General features: G+C 45.6%; 1 protein-coding gene across 1 annotated transcript in view; it reads left to right on the forward strand.

Annotated features, from left to right (window-relative positions):
• TSPAN4 (tetraspanin 4) overlaps positions 1 to 21461 on the forward strand; it is a 133666-nt gene that overhangs the window by 80582 nt on the left and 31623 nt on the right. Inside the window, exons 2-3 of the mRNA XM_088525828.1 lie at positions 6438 to 6629; positions 15123 to 15197. Coding sequence (XP_088381954.1) covers positions 6438 to 6629; positions 15123 to 15197 — 267 coding nt within the window. The remainder of the gene's footprint in view (positions 1 to 6437; positions 6630 to 15122; positions 15198 to 21461) is intronic.

Below are 21461 nucleotides of genomic sequence, written 5' to 3' on the forward strand. Positions count from 1 at the left end.
AAAGTTTAGGCAAGGTTCCAAGTGAGATGCTGGTGGCCTCTTTACCCCCATCTTTAAGTGGTCGGTGATCAGTGCTGCCTTAATAGGTCGCCCTCCCCTGTTACCTTGGGGCAACTTTTGCGCGCTCGCTGGTGGGGCTGTGTGGGACGGGGCGGCTGAGCGCCCTGCAGCAGCGACTAATTAAAGCCAGTAGCAGTTAAGCGCTTGATTGAGTGATTTGCTGGAGAAGGGTGCGATTGAGCACATGTTTAAGTGGTTCACGGAATTCCGAGCCTGGGAAAGGAAAGCATTACGTTAGATTGGGCGCATTAACTCATAAATGTTGTAGCTCTGTTCTTTTGTAGCAGTAGTTGATAGATAGCTGTAATTTAGAGGAGCAGCTATTGTAGGCGAATGCTACTCATAAAACAGCAGGGATTAGCTGAATGACTTTTTCTTCGCTTTTCCATTAGTGGGATGTCAGTACTGCATTCTCTCTTCAGCAACTTCAGTTGTCCCCAAATTTGCTTTAGTTGTAGAGGAATGGGACTTAATGGTTGGGCTCAGTTGGGGAAGATTAATGAATTTCTTAAGCCTTAAGCTCTTGAGGATGTTTCCTCACCAAAGGCAGCAGAAAAAGCAGTATTTTATATGTTTCCATTATAGATGCTATGAAAATGTATGCTTTTCTTGCAATATTTCTTAGCCCACACAAAACCGCAAAGTCCTGTTAGAAGATGTTAGGCTGATGGGCATGTTCCGCGCGCTTGCCATGGACGGCACAACGCGAAGCGAAGCGCAGCCTGTGGGGCAGCAGGGTGTGCAGGGAGGGAACGCAGCCCTGTGAACACTGAGGGGTGTTTCTTTGCAGCCCTGTGAACACTGAGGTGTGTTTCTTTGCAGCCCTGTGAACACTGAGGTGTGTCTCTTTGCCGCTCTGACGGCAGCCCAGGCTGTCAGGTCGACAGGCAGGACACGGGTCAGGACTGTAGCTCTTGGTTCCCATATCCATGAAGTGGCTGCTTGCCCTTCGTGCACTGCGTGGAGGTTGGGATGGTGGAGGCGCCGTGTGACATCTGCTTAGAAGTCTTGTTGAGCGTGGGATAAGGCACGCTGGCCTGCAGGAAAGGCAGACAGCGCGTCAAGCACTTTGTAGGAGAAAGGCCGATACGGCACCGCGGGCTGGCTCCACGGCTGCTGCCGATGAGCGCAGCGAGCTGACAGGGAGCTGCTCTGAGTCACACCAGCGGAGCACGCGGCCCGGCCGCTCTGGTAGGAGTTTGGCGGCTGCTCGTGCACATGGTGGTCCAGATTGCAAGATGGTATTTTGTTTTTGAAACTCGTTTTTAAGCAAAATGAGAAAAAAAATGCCATGACAAGGACAACGGTGCGGTTTCATAGTGTTTTTAGTTTTTAATTGCTATGTGCTGAAGGGATGGGTGCTTGAAATGCCCTATGCTTCACTCAGTCAAGTGTTCCTTTAAAGCATGTCCCTGTAAGTCATGAAGACACTAGTAGAACAGTCCAGCAGTGAAATGAAATGGCATCAGAATGAAATACAACACTGGCCTGAAAGAATGTACGGCAGTGCATCGCTGTTCAGCATGTGCCCTACTGCTGAAACCCTGGGCCGCCACAGACAGGGGACCGGTCTGCCCCTCTGCAGCTCTATGGAGGCCACTTGTGGGGTCTACACTGGGTCAAGTCTCCTGGCAGTCCTCTGGCCCAGGAGGCATAGGTGGCCCGTGTGGTGGAAAAGATGCGTTTTCACTCACCCGAGCTCTGTGCTGCCTCAGCTGTGAGGAAAGAAAGACTTTCCACACTGATCCTGAGGACCTACAAACCCAGTTTTCATTGATTTTTTGATGCAAATTTCAAGAGAGCTCAAGTGCTCTGAGTGATGACAGCTGAGAGTGTGCTGGTGACTGTTGAAAATCTGCGCTGTGGTGGCAGGAGCAGAAGCTGGCTCTAAAGAGGAGAAGGAGGGGCATGTGAGAGAAGTGGAGTAACTTACCTCCATTTCAAAAATGCATTTAGAATTTTATCTTTTTAAAGTTCCTTTAAGTGCTGTGCTGCTTCTGGCTTCACTATTAACGGCATCAACACAAGAGTTGGTCACTTATGGGCATATTCACGCACTATTATATATTAAAACTCAAAAAATCTAGTGATCTGGATGGGTCAAGGTTGGTAGATGGAAGGTCTTACTCCAGAGGCAGAAAGAAAAGATAGTGAAAATGCTCCCTTTGTCCCCTGGAAAAGCAATGTAGCCTTTATACATGCAATGGACTTGGAAAACCAATAAACTTGTTTTACTTTGCCACCAATTTTGTCCTCGTTGGCACATGCATGAGAGTATCGTAAGTAGGTAAGGAGAGCAAGGGACAAAGCTCATTGATTGCAGTCCATATCTATAATCCTCTTTTCTCTGAAAGTAGACTGATTCCAAACCAAGCAAAAAAGAAAAAAAAATCAAATTCAAATCATAAGTGAATATTAAATCTAGAGAAGAGAATATGAGGTGGCGGGGAGAACACTTAAATATCCATAATGGTGAGAAAGTTTCCTCTAGCTGAGTGCCCTGTTTTTGGTCGGGGCTTCTCAGGGATGTTTAGAGGCCATGCAAGAAAAGGGGCACTTTTCCAGTCTCCTCCAATTAACTAAGGACATTCTCTGCAGAGCAGGCATGTGAACTATCATTTATAATAAGTACGGCAGCATCTCGTCCTCCTTGGATTTGTGTAATTCCTTTGTGAACCTGCTTATCTTTTGGTATCCACAAAGCTCTGTGGCAATGAATTCCAGGATTTAATTAAACGTTTTGTGAAAAAATGCTTCCTTTTGTTAGTTTTAAAGCCACTGACCAAAGTGATCTCTAGCTTTTTTATCTCAGGAAAAGGGAATAGCCAATTCCCCATCCCACACAGGATTTAATGGACAGCTACTATTGCGGTCTCCTCCCCTCGCAGGAATGTGTTCCCTCCTTGCTACAATTTTCTCCCTTCCCCTTCCCTCCCCTTCCCCTCCTTTCTCAGGTAGCACCCACGGATGGGAGAGAGTAGCTGCGAGCACGGCCCTGCTGGGTGAGGTGCTGCCCACGTTCTCCACCTTGGCACTGCAGAGCTCTGGAGCCTGATTAGGCTGAGGCCGGAAATGTGCTCAGGTCCCAATTCCTACTCATTTTAACTTTTCAAAATCAGAGGCCCAAAGGGATTCGCTTTTACACCACCCTTACCTATTTTATTTGCTAAACTCCAGCCCTGTGGCAGGCAGAAGAAACGCGGTGGTGCTGGGCTGAGCCGTACGGGTCGCTGCGCCAAAGCGAGGGCTCTTCTCCATTTCCCGTGCAAAGTGCCTCAAACATTTGGTCCAGCCAGTGCCTGTAATGCTCTGTTGCCACCTCACCTATGTACCTGGCTAAAAGAAAAGACAGCTTATATACGCCTCCCATCACAAGAACATGTGCTGCTATTACGAAGGATGATGATGTTTCCATCACGACTATTAACACCTTGCTGTTCATTTTCCATTGCATACTTTTCTATAGTGGATAGGGTGAAGTGTTTGGGGATGGAGAACAGCAAACATCATTTCCCATTTACTTCAGAAATATGGAGAGAAGGGCAGGTGGGATACCCCCAGACTAAAGAAATTATTTTAACTGCAAAACAAAATAATCCAAAAGTAAGGTATGAGTTGTTACAACTATGTCTTTTTTTAATACAGTAGCAATTATTTTTACCTAAAAGAGGAAGTTCGGTGGGTAGTTCCTAATCAGAAACAATATGAGAAACCTTGATGAGAGGCATTTTCTGTGCAATAAAACCAATAAAGAAATACCACTTAAAGACACCAGCACCATTACCATGAGCAATGAGGTAATTTCTCCTGCAGTATTTTAAGTGTGTGGCTGTAGCCTCAGAATTAATTCCTCCAGCAGCACACATACATCCGGGGCTGTTTTTGGGATAACTTTGTTTACAATATTGTAAGTTCAATTCTCAGTGCATGTGCTGAAGCCTGAATAATTTATTTTCTAGCTCATTAGAACAATTTGGAGGATCCAACTCCGGAGACAACTCTTCTGCCAAGAGTGAGTGTGTCTTGTGGGGAGACAGACCAGATCTTGCTTTTAGCGTAAGCCCCAGCTCTGCTGTTTGGCCCTGGGGTAGAAACACCGTCCAGCAATTTGTCACGAGTGAAGGAAACTGCTCCTTCCGCAGCCAGCAGCAGGACCCGTTCTTGGGAGGAACCTGCTGCTCCTGTCTGTGCGCTCAGTATTTTAGGGCTGAGGCTCAGGCCTGCTGAACGGCCGCCCCGAGCACCAACGGGCTTTGCAGGTGGTCACGTCTGTCAAAGCAGGGTGGCAACACCGCGCGTCTGAGAGGCGACGGGACAAGCTCCTTTTTACTGGTGCTGTTGCGATGCTCCGTAACACGGGTTGGAAGCTGATAGCTAAATGCAGTGCAGGTGGGTGCCTCTGCGGGCGTTAAGCAGCAGCATTGGCTAGGCCCAGTTTGGCCATTTGGGTGGCCTTACTGCGCCCGGGTTCAGGGGTCAGCCTTGAGGCAGGATGTGGACCCGTCTGTGGAGACAGAGGGAAGTGTTCCCGCTTCTCTGCCAATCTGGCCCTGTTCCTGTGGCGGGGTGTCTGCCAGCTCTGCCTGGGTGCTGCTCTGGGGACGAGCACACCTTCCCGCCTGCGTTCCCTCTCTGGCCACAGCCCTTCTTGCTTTGGCCCGTGTTGATTGATTGCTGTTGTACATGATATCTCAGGCACGCCAAATCATTTTCTGTGGGTTACTTTCTTTAGCTATTCTTCCCCCTCCTCTCCTCTAATAACTTTGCAGTCATTTTAGACCATTTTAAAGATTGTGGTTTGTAAATGTGTGTAGAGGGGAGGTCCTTCCAGTGCATGTGGCCGTGGTCTGGACAGTCTCTTCTTAGCACCTATGGAGGACACTTTAGGCGCGGATGAAGGTGGAGATACAGGATGCCTGCATATGAACAGGCTCCTCAATGAGATCTTTGGAGTCCCAGGATCTTGGAGACTGCCTTCTCTGAATGGGGCCACGCAGTTGGATGCAGCTGGGTACATTGCAGCAGGGTAACAGCCTGACTCCTTTCGGGAGAGCAGAATAGACTTTTGCCCCTGGGCACCAGCCCCACCTCGAGACGCAGTCTGCTTTTTTGTCCTTTATCAAGAGGGAATTCAGCCGGGCAGAGGAAACCTTGGCAATTAGTACTAAGAAATTACCTTTGCTTTTGTGTTTCTCTTCTGTGGCTCATTTCTGAGCATTAGCTCTGCCCCAGGATTAGCTCTGTCTTTTCCCTTCTCTGGTTCGTGAGCTGCCTTCTGCTCATCTGTTTTATGCAGACATTTAATTGATATGCTCCTATGTCTGACTTACTACTCATGAACACAATTTCTTTCCTAGCCTTTAATTGATTTGGATAATAAAGGGCAATTATAAAACTCAATAAAAATTAGTTATTTTAAAAGGAGAGCAGGAAAGAGAGAAGAAACCTAAGTGACGTTCTGCCATATGACTGTGTAATAATGCAAAAATCCCCTTTGGTTTACTTCTATTTAATTGCAATTGCAATTCTGCTTTCTCCCAATTATAAGCTGCAGGCTGATAAATGTTTGCATTTTTTAAAAGTTCCTTTTGTACGCAACAATTGTAAAGTTTTTGGTTTTGTGGTGGTGGCACAGCAGCGTTCCCTTCTCCTTGCTCACGTGTTATAGGAACATGAACTTCTGTTCTGCTCTCAAACCTCTCCTGAACCAGCCAGGTCCTCTTCTGAGAGCTGCATTATGCTGCCAATAGGCCAGCTTAGGAGTAAACCTAGACTCTTGCTTGCAATGTTTGGGGGAGGGATCTCGCTCCCTTCCTGGTCCCGTTACGCTACAAATGAGCTCTGAGTGACCCAAACCAACTAAGAGGAGGGGCTGAGTGTCCTCCTGGGGGATTCTCTAGCAGGAGTTGCAATGGCATGTGCCGGGCGCGGGGGAAGAAGAAATGGATCAGAAGAACAACAGGTCCAGACTGTTTCAGCCCTTCCTTCTGGGCTGCTCTCCGAATTACCTAAACATGGTGCAGATTGCCTCAGTGCCTTTGAGACCAGGATTGTTGGGAATTTCTCTCTTATTCAGTGTTTGCTTTTCCAAAGGGAAGAAGACATCTGATATTTGAAACTGTGGCTTGGATTTGGAAAATTTGGGCCTTTCTCTTGAGTGTAGTATCTTACCGTGTGGGTCTGTGCGTAAGTTCCTGTTCTGTAAAAAGATAAAATAATGTTTTTTTTCCCTCCTATGTTGTTTGTTCTACCTGGCACTGGAGGAAGAGGATCAAATCTTAAATTGAATTTGCCCCAGCAGAGCCTTTGTAGTGATTAATATCTGGGGTTGCTTGGATACAGTGACTGAGTTGCTTTGTTTCTCTTTATTTTCGCAGTTGGGAGGCTGTGGAATCCTTGGAGTTGGCATCTGGCTGGCTGTTACCCAAGGCAACTTTGCTACCCTCTCCTCTTCCTTCCCGTCCCTGTCGGCTGCCAACCTACTGATCGTCACGGGGACTTTTGTTATGATCATCGGCTTCGTGGGCTGCATAGGCGCCATCAAAGAAAACAAGTGCCTCCTGCTGAGTGTGAGTATTAAGTCACTATGCAGTAATTGTTGTGCTGGTGCAATTCCAGTGCATGTCACGGTGCTCTGTATTTCAGGAGAAGTTGCCCATTTGAGATGGAACACAAGAGAGTCATGTTTGAGTCAGTATGTGATGGCTCTGAGGAGCTGCCACATCATTCCTGACCATACTTTTAACTTGTTTTTGGATGCTGAAGCCTTTCAGAAGGGAAGGGTTGGTGTTGTATGTTTTCCTCGAAGTCTTTAGAGAGGGAGAGATTTGTGAAGACACCTTTTTTCAGTGTGTCCTTGCTTTGTTGTTGAGTAAGCTTTGGTAGCTATTTCCTCCAAACGTCTGCTCTGGTGGGACTGATGATATTGAGTCCTGGGCAGAAAGATCAGTGCAGATATGAAGCACTGAGAAGATATAAGTTGTTCTGACTCCAACTGGAAATGAAATGACTTGGATTTGGCAACGTTGGTTTTGCCAGTCATTAACTCTCAAAAGACTGAGATGTCAGGAAGCAAAGGTTGCAGCATAAGGACACTGCTGTGAAATGAAAGATTAATAAGGTGCCAGCTGTCCATGATTTGACTCAGGCTTGAGCCATTCATCTAATGTGTTTTATCAAAATATAATTTTGATGCGGCTCCAAATTGGACAGGCTGTGCAGTAGCAAGCGCTTGGTGGTGGTGATGGTAGCGTGTATTGTCTGCCCTGTTCAGTTGAAGAACAGGAGGTGAGTTGCCTTGCTGTTTCTTCAAGTTTCACAACAAGGTTCAGCAAATCTCAGCATAAAGTGAAGCTAGGGCTTAGTTTTGTTGCTGGCAATCCCTCTGTCACATTATATTTGCACTATATTATTTTTTCAGCTGTAGTGCCAGATGAAAAGACTGTTGCTCACTCTGTTTCTCATACCTGGTTTGCTCTCCTGGGAGCTTGGTGACAGACAGCTTCCAAGGTAAAGTCACCCTGTAAAAATCTTTAACTGACTGAGAAATAGGAGCTTGAATAAGGTAAAGGCCTCCTTCCAGACCTTTACCATAATCATTTGTTTCTGTTATATATTAACCAGTGCAAGTCAGGACTAGTACATTTCTGTAGCAGATAGGTGCTTTGGGACTAAAATGAGTAACATAAATAAGAAAGTAAGGCAATTCTCTGAAGGGAATTTTGCCTTGAGGTGGTTGAAGTCATAATCTGAGCCTGAAAGTCCCAGGCAATTTTAACAGCTTTATATAAAGACCCACTTGCAGGAGGAAGAAACTGGCCCCCTTATCTTACTGGGTTGCAGGTTCAGTGCCAGTGCAGCCGGTGTCCACAGACTGCTGAGTCTAGTGGCGTAACTTGCACATGCCAAAGTAACCACCTGGCTCGGGCTGTTTGATCCAGGGCCTATCTCAGATGTGACCAGCAATGAGCTGTGTCTTCTGATCGGTCAGGATCAGGTCAAGATCAGGCTGTTTGTCCTCAGCACAGGAAGCATTTCTGACTTTTTTTTCCCTAATGGTTTGGCATAAACCAAGCCGAAGGAGCATGCAGGGCTGCTCCCATGCTGTGGCAGTAGTTACTCAAGGTAGCACGTATGCAGACAAGATCATGTTCCCCTCAGTAGAACGTCTGTGTGTCTTCGAGTAACAGGTTTCATTTACCTCCCTTGGTTCTCTGCTTGGTGCTGTGTGCGAGGAAGTCAGGGCTGTTAAATCTAACTGTAAACAACAATAAAGATGACGTGCCTGTCATCAGAGTCTCCAGATGCTCTGTCCGTGCTGCGTGCTTGTCATCTCCTCCTCTGAAATTATGCCTTTGATTCTCCTCTAAGACTCTTGTGACAGTACAAACTTAGGGGCCATATGGACATGCCTGATGTATCCAAGAACAATTTGGAGCTCCAGCTGCCGTGGTGTCCTGCAGTGTGCCCCTTCCTGCTGTTAGGATGGCAGCAGTCTCAGACCCGCAAGGACCGAAAAGGCAGTTTTCCTTGGAACGGCACTGAGGGCAGCTCCAGCACCTCCTGTTCTGCCTCCCAACAGCAAAGGAAAGAGGAAAGAAAGGACGTAGCATTTGGGAGGGTGTTCGAGTGCTACTGAAGTTGGCAGGGGTGGTTTGGAGGAATAAGTTGGGAATACTGCAAGTACAGGAGGTGAAGGGCAGTACTGGAGGTTCATAAAATGAATTTAGGAGGGAGTGGGGAAGAAAAACTAGCAGCACAACCGGGCCAAAGCCTGCGTGGTGTTTGTTGGACACAGAGGTCTCCTTTTGAATGGCACTACTGGCCCACGGTGTGGTAAGGGATTAAACCTCCTTAAGGAGTCTGCTTGAGCGAAGGAGAAATGAGCAGTATTGAGGAGACGTTGCAGCAGTAGGTTGCAGAGCAGAGGAGACTGTGATCCTGAACGTTTGCATTCTCCACATGTGACATTCATATTGTCAGAACAAAACCTAAAGTCTTTGGTGTTAGGCTGCTCCAGTGATGGATCTGAAGGATAATACTTTCTTGCTCCTGGCATTTGCTAGCCGTGTTAAATGGAGAGAGGGCAGGTGAAGTGTCTTAAGTAGGAGGGGACAGAGGAAGAAGCCAAAGGCAGAAGTAAGTTTTGCTTTTATAAAAGATTTTTGCATAGCTGGATGTAATATGTGTGAGGAATGATCCATGTTAACCCTGCAAAAGATATTCAGGGAGTCTAAAACTGCAGTTTTACTAACTTGAAGAGATGTCCACCAAGCAAGGAGCTGGCAGATATTTTTGTCAGTGGCATGTGTAGCCAGGACAGTGTCACAATAATCCCTTAGGAAACAGGCTTATTGCTTTTTCTCTGCTTAGGGGAATAGAATAGTATGAAAATCTAAAATACAGCATGGAAAAAAGTAATTAAACCTCAACCCTCCTATGTGTTCTGCAGAAATATGCAGATGGTGTGAATTGCCCTGCTGTCATTTTAGGATCCCACTGAACAACAACAAAAAGAAGGATATTTACAGTGATCCTTATTTGTTCCAGCTGCAATATGAAGAAAGATAAACCCTTCCATCATTAGATTTCCCTTGGGAAATCAGAGGAACTAGCATTTCTTGAAATAAGCATACTGCCTGCTGTATATAATCTCCTATCTCAGTGCAGAGGCGAACTGATGGGTGAAGTCAATGAACAATTTTTTTTTTTTTACCTCAGTAAGATTCCTTTGACTTTTCTGCCATCCTAGTTGCTGCAGATCATATAACAGAAGTGGCTTTGCTATGAGCTCTCCTGTAATTAGAAAATGGCAGCTTAAACCAGATGGGTTGGATCACTGTCCTGAACCAGTGCCAGAGGTAATAAGCTGAGAGTCTGACTTGAGAAAGTTGGTCTGTTGACTTCCATGGATTTTGGTAGGTATTTGATCATGCCGTACCAGATCACATCACTGTACTGCAACCCTTTATAAGTTATCTTGCAACAAAATTCAGAATCCATCTTTGCTTCCTTTTGCCAGTGTATTTTACATTTCCAAGGTCTGTCAGAGGCACTAGCCATGTCCATCCTCTTCTTGTGACTGGAAATTTTAGTCAAGTCTAGTCTAATCCTGTTGCAAGGATATGCATTTCGACTGAGGGCAGTTCCTTGCAGGAGATGAGGCACTACCTTGTACTACTGCAGAGCAACCTAGTGATGGTTTGGTCCTAGTAGGGATATCTCCTTCAGGCGGTTGCTGTATGCATGTGCATTAGCGTGTGCCATTGCTCTATGGTAGTGAATACAGAATCTGATTTACATCCTTTCATCCCTTTCAAACTCAGATGTGGGCCTGGCTGATCCTGAAGTGACTACCTAAAGGCTGTGCTTTAGGTTAACCATGATGATGTGTGTTTAAGGAGCAGGATTGCTGGAATTCAGTCTGTATTTTTCCTATATGTTTAGCAGAGATCTGTATTTGTATGCTTGCAATGGAAAGGGTCATTATTTCATAGATAATCCAGGTAAAAATCCCAGCTCTGGGTGTTAAATTGTGATGGATTATGTTATTTATTATTTGGATTACCATATTCCCTGCAGGCAGCCCATGAGGAGAGGATAACTGTGCTCTCGTTCAGTGTCAGAAGTGTGCCCAGCAGAGCTTCCCATCTAAGCAGATAAGACAAATGGAAAATGTTGTTATCCTCATTAGACAGATGGGGAGCTGCAATGATCCGCTCAGGTTGCACTGGGAGGTGATGGGAGAGCTGTGAAGCTGACCCAAACTGTCTGAATCCCAGTTTGGTGCCCCTGGCCTTGGTCACTGTGTACTACAGTATCCCCTAAAAAGTATTTAATCTGTTTTTTCAAAATAATAGCAACAATTTTGGTTTCTCTCTTTATGTCTATTACATTTTCAGTGATGAATAAATATCCCAATGAAAAGTTAGCTCTCAATTTTTGTCTTGCTGCAAGTGCCCAATTGGCACAAGGAAAGAGTTACCATGAGCCCCTCTGCAAGCTGTCTCTGTTCAGCTAATTAGCCTGATTGCAACGTCACCGTAGGTTAAATGTGAAACAGAGATCCAGAGAAGCTGTGAGAGGGGCATGTGAACAAGATGCAATGCAGAATCATATATATTAAAAAAAAAAAAAGAGAGAGAATTTGCTCTTTGTCTAGGAAATGACAGTCGGTGGGAAAAAAATGTATCAGACCTTCCATAGCGGAAGGACTTTAATGTCTGCTTGGTCATCAGAGCATATGTGTATAGGCTTCATGGTTGAGACATTTATTCTTAGAGAATAACTCATGTCCTCAAAAGAGAAAAGATTCCTAGACACCTGCTATGGTGTCGTGCTGCTTTGATCACCTGCTTTGTGTCATGTTATTTCCTTGGGATTTGGGACAAATGTTCTGCTCCTGGTTGGGATGTGCTGAGTGGCCAATAGGCTTATCAAAAGAGGCAGAGAAAGGATCCTGCTTGTGTAGGGTCTGGAAAGTCCTTGTGTGGGCCTGAAATGTCCTTAAGCTGACATACGTGGCTCTCAACCACCTCTTGTTAACCTCGTGTTGAGCAGTGTGGAGGTCCTGGTGTGAACAGGATCAGAATGCATCTGCAATTATATTAGATCAGGATTGTCTGTGGAGAGACCTGATATTAATATATGCATCTGAATGACTTGTCCAGGCATCAAAAGGCTCTTATTTATGGCATAGTCTAAGGGGAAATTGGGTGCCCTGATGCTTTGTGCTCAACTGCTGGGAGTTTGCTGGCCTGCAGCCAGCTCAGCTGTAAGCAAAATCGCAATAAAGCAAATGAGGAAGAAGTTAATGAGTGGGAAGAAAAGGAGAATAAAAAACCCACTGTTTTCAAGAGCGTCACGGCATCCAGTCAGAGAGCCGACAGCTGAAACTCTACTGGTGACAGGGAATTTATTTCCAAGCAGATAAATGGGAAAGAAATAGCCCATGAACGACTTCAGCGCAGCAATTTTATGCTACAGGCCAAAGAGCAGCTCAGCACATGAGGGCGCAGCTTTTAGCGGCCTGAATCACAACCGCAGGGCAAGGCTGGCTGCAGGGAGAGCAGCACGCAGGGCTGCAGGCAGAGCAGCGCGCCGGGCTGCAGGGCTGCAGGCAGAGCGGCGGCCGAGGGGGCACAGCCGGGCGGGAGCCTGGGTCCCGCTGTCGGGAACAGCCCTTGCCCGGGCGCTGTGAGCGCTGCGCGCCGGCGCCGCGGCTTTGGCTGCCTCTGCCGCGCTGCTCCAGGAGCTCGCAGAGGGGCGGCCGCGGGCTGCGTCTGCCTCCTCACCCCTTCCAATCAGTTAATTTGCTATTTCGGGTACCTTGGAACTACTTAAATCAAAGAGCAACGTTGGCATTTAAGGACTTGAGTTACCTAAAGCTCAGGGGAAGGCAAATCTGGCTTTGGAGAGAGAGAGCAGGGGACAATGTGCGGAAGGTGGCGCCTTCTGTGGCACCTGCAGACGCTATAGGAAGAGCTTCTGTGATCCCGTAGACTCTTCAGTTTGCTGTAGGAAGACATAAGCAGCTAAGAGGGAGAATTAGGTGAGACAGAGGCCCGGGGGGGTGGTTGTATTAAGCAGCCATGTTCAGTGGCCCTGTCACCCGCTGCTGTGGCAGGACATTGACACCTCACTGGTACCTGCTGATGGATTATTGAGTTGGTCTCTGCTGAGTTGAGAAATGACTGGAAGTGCCACAAAACACCAGTTAAAAGTCTGTGATACATCGTGGGGGGAATCTACAGGCTCTCAGCTCGCGCTCATTAGAGCAATAAGACGGGATGATGCCAATTGAAAGCAATAGTGAGATTAAAACGAAACTCCATTAAGCTATATGAAAACTGCATCTGTTCTATATCTTCCCCAAAATAATTCCTGCAAGTTTCTCCCAGTCTTGTTGATCAGTAGGAGTATCCGCATGTTCACAAAAGCTATGGCCTCAACATAAACAGAGCCGAGCCGTATATCCAGTGGGCACAGAGTCTGTGAATCCTTGTTACCGCTGCAATGGATTGAACGTTAAGGCTTTTGGAGAATAAGAGCTGATGAACCAAATTCAGATACATACTGTTTTCATAATGGAGTTTCTGATCATAAGTTTTCCCATATACATTACTGCCTTTTTACAGTTTATGAGCAAACTTGTCATTTTTATGCTGTACAAAAATGATTGGGAGGCTGAAGAGATTTACTCCCAAGGTGATGTTAAGCGAGCTAAATGTGCACAGTATGCCTGACAGAGGGCTCAGGTGGGACATATCTGCAAATATTTGAAGAGCCTAAACACTGCGAGCAAAAAGGAATCATGCAGGGTGTGAGGAAGGAAGGAGCAACTGCCAAAAGGAGATTTTGAGCTGGATGTCAGCAAAAATTTTCTTGGAAAAGAAAATAAAAGAAAATTAAAGAACTAAGTGAGCCTTTCTTAATATTCCCACTCGCTATTAATACATCAAATCGAGATACCTTCTGGGAATTATGTGGAATCAAACTTCTTATGGTACCTAGTGGTGTATTAAACACCTTTACTTCAAAAGTGGAAAAAAAAGAGTTTTTTTTTCCAGTGCTGGGTGACAGGAGCTGGTGGGGCAAAACCCTAGCCCAGCTCCATTGGATGGAGTTGCAAATTGGATCTCATGTTTTCTGATCTGTATTTATCTGGCATCAGAAGAGCAATGCTTAGCTGTGAGGTGGCCTCCACAGCAACTGCCTAGATCCTCTTCTCTCATCCTTCAGCGGGAAGTTTCTGGGGTTAGGAATGAGCAGAGGTGCAGAGGCAGAAAGGCGCCTCTGCCTCCCTTCTCCCAGCACAGCTCTGGGCTTGCTCGTGCTTGGGTTTGTGGAGAGCTGTGCAGCAGGTGCCTCTCTGGTGAACTTCCCCAGGACTAGGTTGTGTTCCACCTTGGCAAGCACGGAGGGAGAACATCTCTCTGTACAAGGGTGGCTTAATCTTTCTGTATGGGGTTTTATCAGTATACTTTGCTTTGGGATTGTTTCTCCATGCATAAATCTGTGTTATATCAGCAGCCTGCAGCCGCAGTGAACCACAGTAAAACTCATTTTTATTCTTCTCCTTATTTATCGCCACATTGAGTGAATTCATTTGAAAAGAGCTTCCAGAAGGGGTGGTGAAGTCTCGGGTGCTTTGTGGATGCTGTGAGCCTCCAGCCAGCTTGGGCTTCTCCCATTGAACTTTGAACAGGATCAGTCAGGCCTGCTGCGGCGCCCAGGCTGGCCCTGGTGCCCGTTGGGATGGTGCTGAGCTTGGGGCGGCGGGTGAGCTTTGCCTAGAAGGTGCCGTGGGGCTGGAGGAGCAGCTTGTGCGCACGGCCGTGCGTGCGTGTCAGCCCCACGGGTCAGAAGACCCGAGGGAGCGTGGGGGGGCTCTTGGCCGCCACTGCGATCTCGAGCCTTAGCTTTGCCTTCTGACGGGTTTGTCAGGGTGCAGGAAGGCTTCTCCTTCTTCATAGGCAGAGAATAAATGTGTTGACGTGTTAGCACTGGTAACTTCTACCCAACCTTTTCCAAAGGCTTTTATCCTTTACACAGAAGCCAACTTGGAATATATAAGCCTAAGCATTTAAGGTGTGGCAAAATGGTGAACTAATGCCATCGGGGAGCTGTGGTAGGAAGTGCAGCGGAGAAGGCTGCACTTTGGACTGAAGTCCTAAGGTGAGAAACTTTCCAAAATGTCTCTCCCATCTTGGCAGGTCTGTGTGCCCAGGGCTCGCACTACAGCCTGCACAGCCCGTGCTGGAGCCCCTCAGGAGGAGCCCTCCGGTGCTGCCATCAGGCAGAGCCCCGGCCGTGTTTGCAGACACATCTCTGCAGGGCTTTACGGGCTCCTGCTAAAGCCAGAGAGCAGCCACAGCGGTGTCCCAGGGCGCCTGCCCTCTCTTGCCTTGTGCCTCCACAGCTCTGTGGCGGCCAGCCTCGGTGTCTGCCTCTCCCCACCGGCGTGATCTGCTGAACCTAGTTATTGCACACCCCAAATAAGTCAAACAGATTTTGACATTTCTTGGTTTTGTTTTTTCCCCTGCCCCTTCTTCTCTTGACAGTTTTTTATCATGCTGTTAATTGTATTTCTGTTGGAGCTCACCGTTGTGATTCTCTTCTTCGTCTACACTGACAAGGTAAGGCAGCTTCTTGGTTTTTCCTTCCCCTGCAGCAGACTTCTGGGCCCCTTTCTCCTATAAATAACTCAGGAAGCGCCAGCCTTGGTATGCGTGTCAGGCACCCGCCTGCCTTGAGGTCCCCTTGGAAGGAGGCGCCACGAATGCACAAGCAGCCCTGCCAGGCCAGGCTCTCGTGTTCCTCCTGGCCACAGCTCAAGGTCGTCAGTGCTGCCAGGGCCTCAGCCATTTAAAAACCAAACCAAACAAACCCACAAGCCGGGAGCACATAGAAAAAGATGCCATCAGACACGAATCGGATTTTTTCACGTGCAATTTGGGGGCCGTGTTAACATTGTGCCAAAGGAGGTGTTACGAGCTTGGGTAGCGGGGAGAGGGTACATGAGTCGTTACCTTGTAGGCTTGCTTCTTGTAGCACACATGCACTTAGATTTCAGTGAACAACCCAGGTAAGTGTACAGAGCTTCAATATACACAGCTTTTGTTTGTGATTTCAAATTTGCTTTACACTTCACCTTTGTTCTTGTAATTCAGTTAAGGGCAAGATGCCCTGTCTGAGCTGTCCCTCCCATTAAAGAATTTTTCTAAAAAGATTTTTATATGAATAAACCCAAAACCAAAGCTACAACTGTACCTAATCTGTCTATTCAGGTTTAAGTCTTCTAACAATGTCTTTTATAACTGGTATCTACGGGAATATGAAAACTAGAGGGCAAGTGGCAAAATTATGCAAGGATATATGCGGCTAAATGAGATTTTCTTTCAAGCTCTGTGGTCTCAAACTGTTTCTTGGGAAGATGAAGCCATCTCCTTTATTTGACTCAGTAAGCAATTAGAAGTCATCAGCTACATGACCAATAAATACAGAATGGAAAGACTTTTATAACAAAATACATTGAGGCTTGTAGTAGAATCAGATTAACTCAGTATGTTTAGCAATATTCTGGATGAGGAGCGAGTAATAAAGAGGCAACCGTATTTTTTTAGAAAGACTCTGAATCATTCAGTTAATGAACAGCAGGACTGCTTGTCAGGGCGCTTCGGAAGGCCTGCAGAGAAGGAGGCTACTGGACAGCAGGTAGCTGGAGCTCAGGATGCACTCACAAGGTGATTGAAGCAGACGGGGTGATTTAAAACTGCACATTTGCATTATTGGATTTTGACTCACTCGTAACCCCTAAGGAGAGAGATATCCGTGTTACAGATAACAGCTTTATAAAGGCATCAACTTCGTATGCAGCGGGGCTGCAGAAACTAAATGCAACACGTGGTATAGATTTAGGAAGTTAGAAAATATTATCTCGTCATTGTTTTAATTGATAGACTAGCTTCCTTGTGAATTCAATGTTGAGTTTTTGTTACTTTGTTTCAGCAAAGGGTAGCAGAAGTTATGGGAAGCACTAGAAATGCAACACACATGGAGAGGAGACTCGCTCAGTTCATTTTGGGAAAGGAAAGAGATCCTCTGCTTAAGAGACCTTAAGTAAAATGATAGCTGTATCTAAAATAATGAATGAGATTGTACTGTCATGGCACAGAACTAATCCTTGAAAATGCAAAGGTGCCTATTTTAAAGAGAAGCAGGACTTGTTACACTCAGCACTGTTGTCTTGTAGACTTCCCTGCCATTGGTGGCTGTTGAGAATGATAGCTGGATAAACGTGTGGGTGCAGGGGAAAGACAAGAGACATAATGTTTATATCCATAAAGCAATCAGGGTTGTTATGCTGATGAGTGCATCAAAAAGACCATGGGTCCTTACTCATCCGAGGTAAAAACAGCTCACAAGTGCCAGGAAGGATTCTTTCTCTCCTTAAGCTTGTTGATTTGCAGAATTTCTAACTGTTATTAATAATGATATTAGCAAATTTAGCCTTCATCTGAGTCACTTAATGAAGGTTCATGCAGGAGCTACTCTGCAGTTGTTTGTAAGACCAAAACTCACTCTAAAATACAGTATGATTGGGACTGTATGTGCATGTAAACTTCTTCCCTAAGTAAAATGGGGGCTAATCATTATTTTCTGTTTCTCGCTTTAGAAGAGGTTTAAGAATAATTGATTCCCTGGCAGTTTTCCCATACACCTTCTTTGCTGTGCGGGAGGCCTTAGCAGCGAATACAATGTGGATTGTAGCTCTTAACCACACACTTCTTTGTTCAGCCCGAAGTTATTACATTTATGCCCTTTTTGAAGCAGTCCGAATTTCAGAGATGAAGCTTAGAGTCCTGTGAAGAACCCCCTACCCATGGCCTGAATTTGCTCCTCAAGATGTCTTATTTTGATTGCATTGATTCAGAGCAGCATCTGGGGGTCTGTATGTATAAGAGATCTGTGGAGTACCGATAGGGTTAACTTTAATTCTATTGTGATAAAAAAGAAAGCAGCAGAACCCTGCGTGCCTCCGATTTTGAGGGCTCAGGCTGTACTCCTAATGCTGCTCAGCACTAGCTTGGATCCTGTTAGAATGTAAATTATGCTAATAAAATGCATAGTCTTGTACCAGATCTAGCTTGCACAATCCCTCTGCTTTTAGCATCTGTATTTATTTTTACTGTGATGGTTCTCCTGGAGGCACAGAAAAAAAAAAGGTCCATATTTACTTTTTTGCAGCTGTAATGCATTATTTTTTCAGTAGGTTTGTTTGTTCAGATGTCTGCTTTTTTTTCCTCATTTATAGGCAGAGCTATGGTGCTGCTATTTAATGACCAGAAATGGAAGAACATAACCAAACCAGAATGTGCTTTTTTTCCCTCCTCTTTTCATGTTTGAAATGTCAAGCCCAACAGTGTGAGCCCGTTTAAGGAACAAAAGTACCGAAGCATCACTGACCATGATATTTGATTATGGGAGCAGTTGCTGCCATTGGCAGTTCCAAGTTAAGACCTGAATTTTCCGTCAAGATTAGGCAATTAGCTCCCTTGGGGTCCCTGAGAAAATTGCAGTCTAACTCCCCTGCCCAGCTAGCTGTGCTGAAAATGGCCCAGAGAGGAGGTCTGAACTAGGATGGCTAGCACTGGCCTTTCGTGAGATGCGTGAAAATGCCCTGATTTTCTCTTTGCCCCAGTAGATCTTAATGAGTTTGTCTGTAATTTTTATTGCTACTTGGTAGAAGTACACGCTGGAGATGATGTATTTCTGGCTTTGGTCCTTGAAGCACTTAGCAAGTAATTGTCATTGCTTATTGCTGTTGTACCTGCTTCCTGCTTTGGGTCTGGCAGAGCCCAGACCCAAACGTGCTGGGCATGATTTCAAAGCTCAGTTTTGACCTCTGCCACATCTGGTTTCAAAGGCAATGGGAGCTCTCCTCCCCCGTGCCCGTCGGGGTAGGGAAGGCTCTTGGGGAGCATCTCGGGGCCATCTCTAGCCCCCGGCGCTGCGGCTTCCTGGCCACGTCGCGTTAACGCCACGCGCTTTGGAGCGTGCAGGTCCTGCCACGTGCATGAAGTGGCTTCGGTGCAGCCTGCGCGGTCTCCCATGCTTCATTTCCCCACTAGAGCTCCATTTGTTTGGCATTCAAAAGAGCTCTCCGCACAAAGAGCTGGTCCCGTCATGTAGCTGCCATTACTTTCTTGGCAGCCTCTGAAATTGGGCTTTTTTATACGTGCTAACATAGCTAAGGGCCTGGAGAGTAACCAGTACAGCCTTTCAGGCTGATGTGGAGGGATCTAGGAATCGTCTCCTGGATTGCGACTCCCTGCAGTCTTTGCCCCCCCAGGGTGCTGTGCTAGTGCCCATCAGGCATTTGATTTCTCTGCTGCAAAATAACGTTAACTAAAGGAGCGGTGCAGTGGTTAGAAATGTCTTTATGGTTTTCCTTAGTAATAAAATTAATTTGAGCTGGTTGATTAGCATTTCAGTACTGGTGTCATACAATAGAGAGTTACAGAAATTTTGTCAAAAGCATTTAATTTTCAGCAGTTCAGTTTGGCTTTCTTTTTAGCAAAGCATTCAGGCACAGGGTTCTTTTTAGCAAAGCATTCAGGCACATTCACCAGACGACTTAAGTGGATACTTAAATCCATATGATTGCCTTAATCATAGACCTCCATTTTTTTAAAGTTGACAGATGCCTTTGAGTTCCTTGGAAAGGAATCTTGCTAAGGAAAGGCTAAGAGTAGTGAGTAGCTCTGGGGTGTTAGAGGTGCATCACTTCTCTCCCTCACTAGGGATTTTGGTGAAAATTGATGAATGTTTGTGTTATAGTCTTGTTGCCAATCGCTCTTTGTCCTGGACCAGCTCATCATTTAGTATCTTGAACTCCGATACATTGCTTTAACCTCCTATTTTTCCCTTGGCAGGAGCAGGTAAAAGAGATGGACTTGATTTGTCTGTGTGCCTGAAAAGGCAAACACACAGAAGGAAATCCCTTAGTTTCCCTAATTCATTTGTCAGAGAAGGATTTCATTGAGAGTGCACTTGCAAAATGCTATTAACAGGGCTGCTCAGGGAAGAGCGAAGTATTGATGAAAAGAATTAAGTGTGTGCTCAGAAAGAGGTGTTATTCAGGAGCAATAACTGCAGCTAAAATGCATTAGGGCTCCCACAGGGAGTTCTTGATCGATGGCTGATCAAGGTCTAATTGATTCCTCGAATAAAATGTTAGCAAGCAAATGGGCAGGGGGAAGGAAAAATCAAACTTTCCTAAATAAAACTCTATGCCTTACACAAATACCCAATGTGAAAATCAGTTAATGCAGAGCCTGTCAGCTCTTTGTGCTTCGTATCTCCCTACTTTGTCTGAGTCCAGAAATGAAGATGAATTTAGATGTTTCATCCTATAGGACTTATGTTCATATGGCAATAAGTACAATATTGTTCATATTGTACTACCACACAATTTGGAGTAGTGCTTTTTTCCTCAGGAGAAATCCAGTCCTGACCTCCAACCTGGCTCACTGAGAAATTAATTCCCAGGGCAGTAATGATGAATCAGGCACAGCTGCTCCTCCATTCTGCCTTGCTTAGCCTGGCCAGATCTATCTTTTATTTTCTGACATCACTAAATTCAGCTGGGGTTCTCCTGACAAATACTAGGTGATGTAGCCTAAAACAGATAGAGGTGTATCTGAGCTTCCTTCTTCTGCCAAGAGGAAGCTACTTCTTATATGAAGCTTATTCATAGTCTAAGGAGCACGTCAGAGTATAGTTTCGTCGTGGGAGCACTTTTCCAAACATCTATTTCCCATGCTTATGTCTTAAATGTTACATTTTGTAGAAGACTGACTGTGGGTAGTGAGGGTCTAAACTGGCCTCTCCCAAGGATTACAGTAAAGGCAGTTATGAAACGCATTGCCCAAATGCACACTTCTTGTCTGGACATCTTGAAACATCTTACAAATGGTGAATAAGCAGCTGAACTCTTTTTGCTGACAGAGAAACGAGGTTGAAGGCTAGATCCTCAAGGTACAGTGTCCTGGGAAATATTAAGCCTTCTCGTATGGGAATGAATGTAAAGAGGCCTTATGCCTCCAGAGAAGTCTTGACTTGTGTGTGGTCAAATGAGAAGCAATTTCAAAGTCTAGGTGGATGATCAGTGGAATGCATGTTGGTATTCATGGCTGATGGAAGCAGAAGGCATTGGTTTATATACAGCTGATCAACACTAGTGTTACGAGGTGATTAACCCGTCTTGCATCTGCTTGATTTCGTTCTGAGTGTGGATAAATGTTTCCTACCATGTATCTGAAAAAGGGAAGAATGACTAAAAGAGCAGAGAATGCTCCCAAAAGTATCTCAGATAATTAAAGCAGCTTTAGACCTGTAAAAACAAGTAGTATCAAATGCACAGGAGTGACTGAGGTGGTATACTGGAACAGACAGCACATTTTTTATTCATTTTGCAAATATTTTTGACGTGTCACTGTGTATTTCACACACATTAGAAGTTGACAGTAAGCTAAATGTTCGATGTTCTCTACGGATGCAGAAAGAGGAGGGAAGGAGGCTTTTCACGTTCTCCGCTGCGAGCAGGCCGGTAGAACACAGCCTGCACCTTAGGCTTATCAGCTGCAACTTGGAAATAAATGATGCTGTGGCTAGACTGCTCTATTAGGTATGGTTTGCAGATTTTTTTTTTCATCTCTTTCCTTTTATTTAACTCAGCAATGATAAACAGAGAACGATTGCTAGCTAAAATGAGGGAAGAGTGATCTATTGGTCAGCAACTGTAAGCCTGTATGAGCTTTTGCTTCTTGTAGGTGCCGTTGTAGCAGAAGTATGTTGGCTTTAAGTCCAGAATTTGTATTGGGATGCTCTGTATCATT

The sequence above is a fragment of the Tinamus guttatus genome, unplaced genomic scaffold (assembly GCF_059628265.1).
Source record: "Tinamus guttatus ecotype Peru unplaced genomic scaffold, ASM5962826v1 Tinamus_guttatus_pri_ptg000240l, whole genome shotgun sequence".
NCBI classification, from domain to species: Eukaryota; Metazoa; Chordata; class Aves; order Tinamiformes; family Tinamidae; genus Tinamus; species Tinamus guttatus.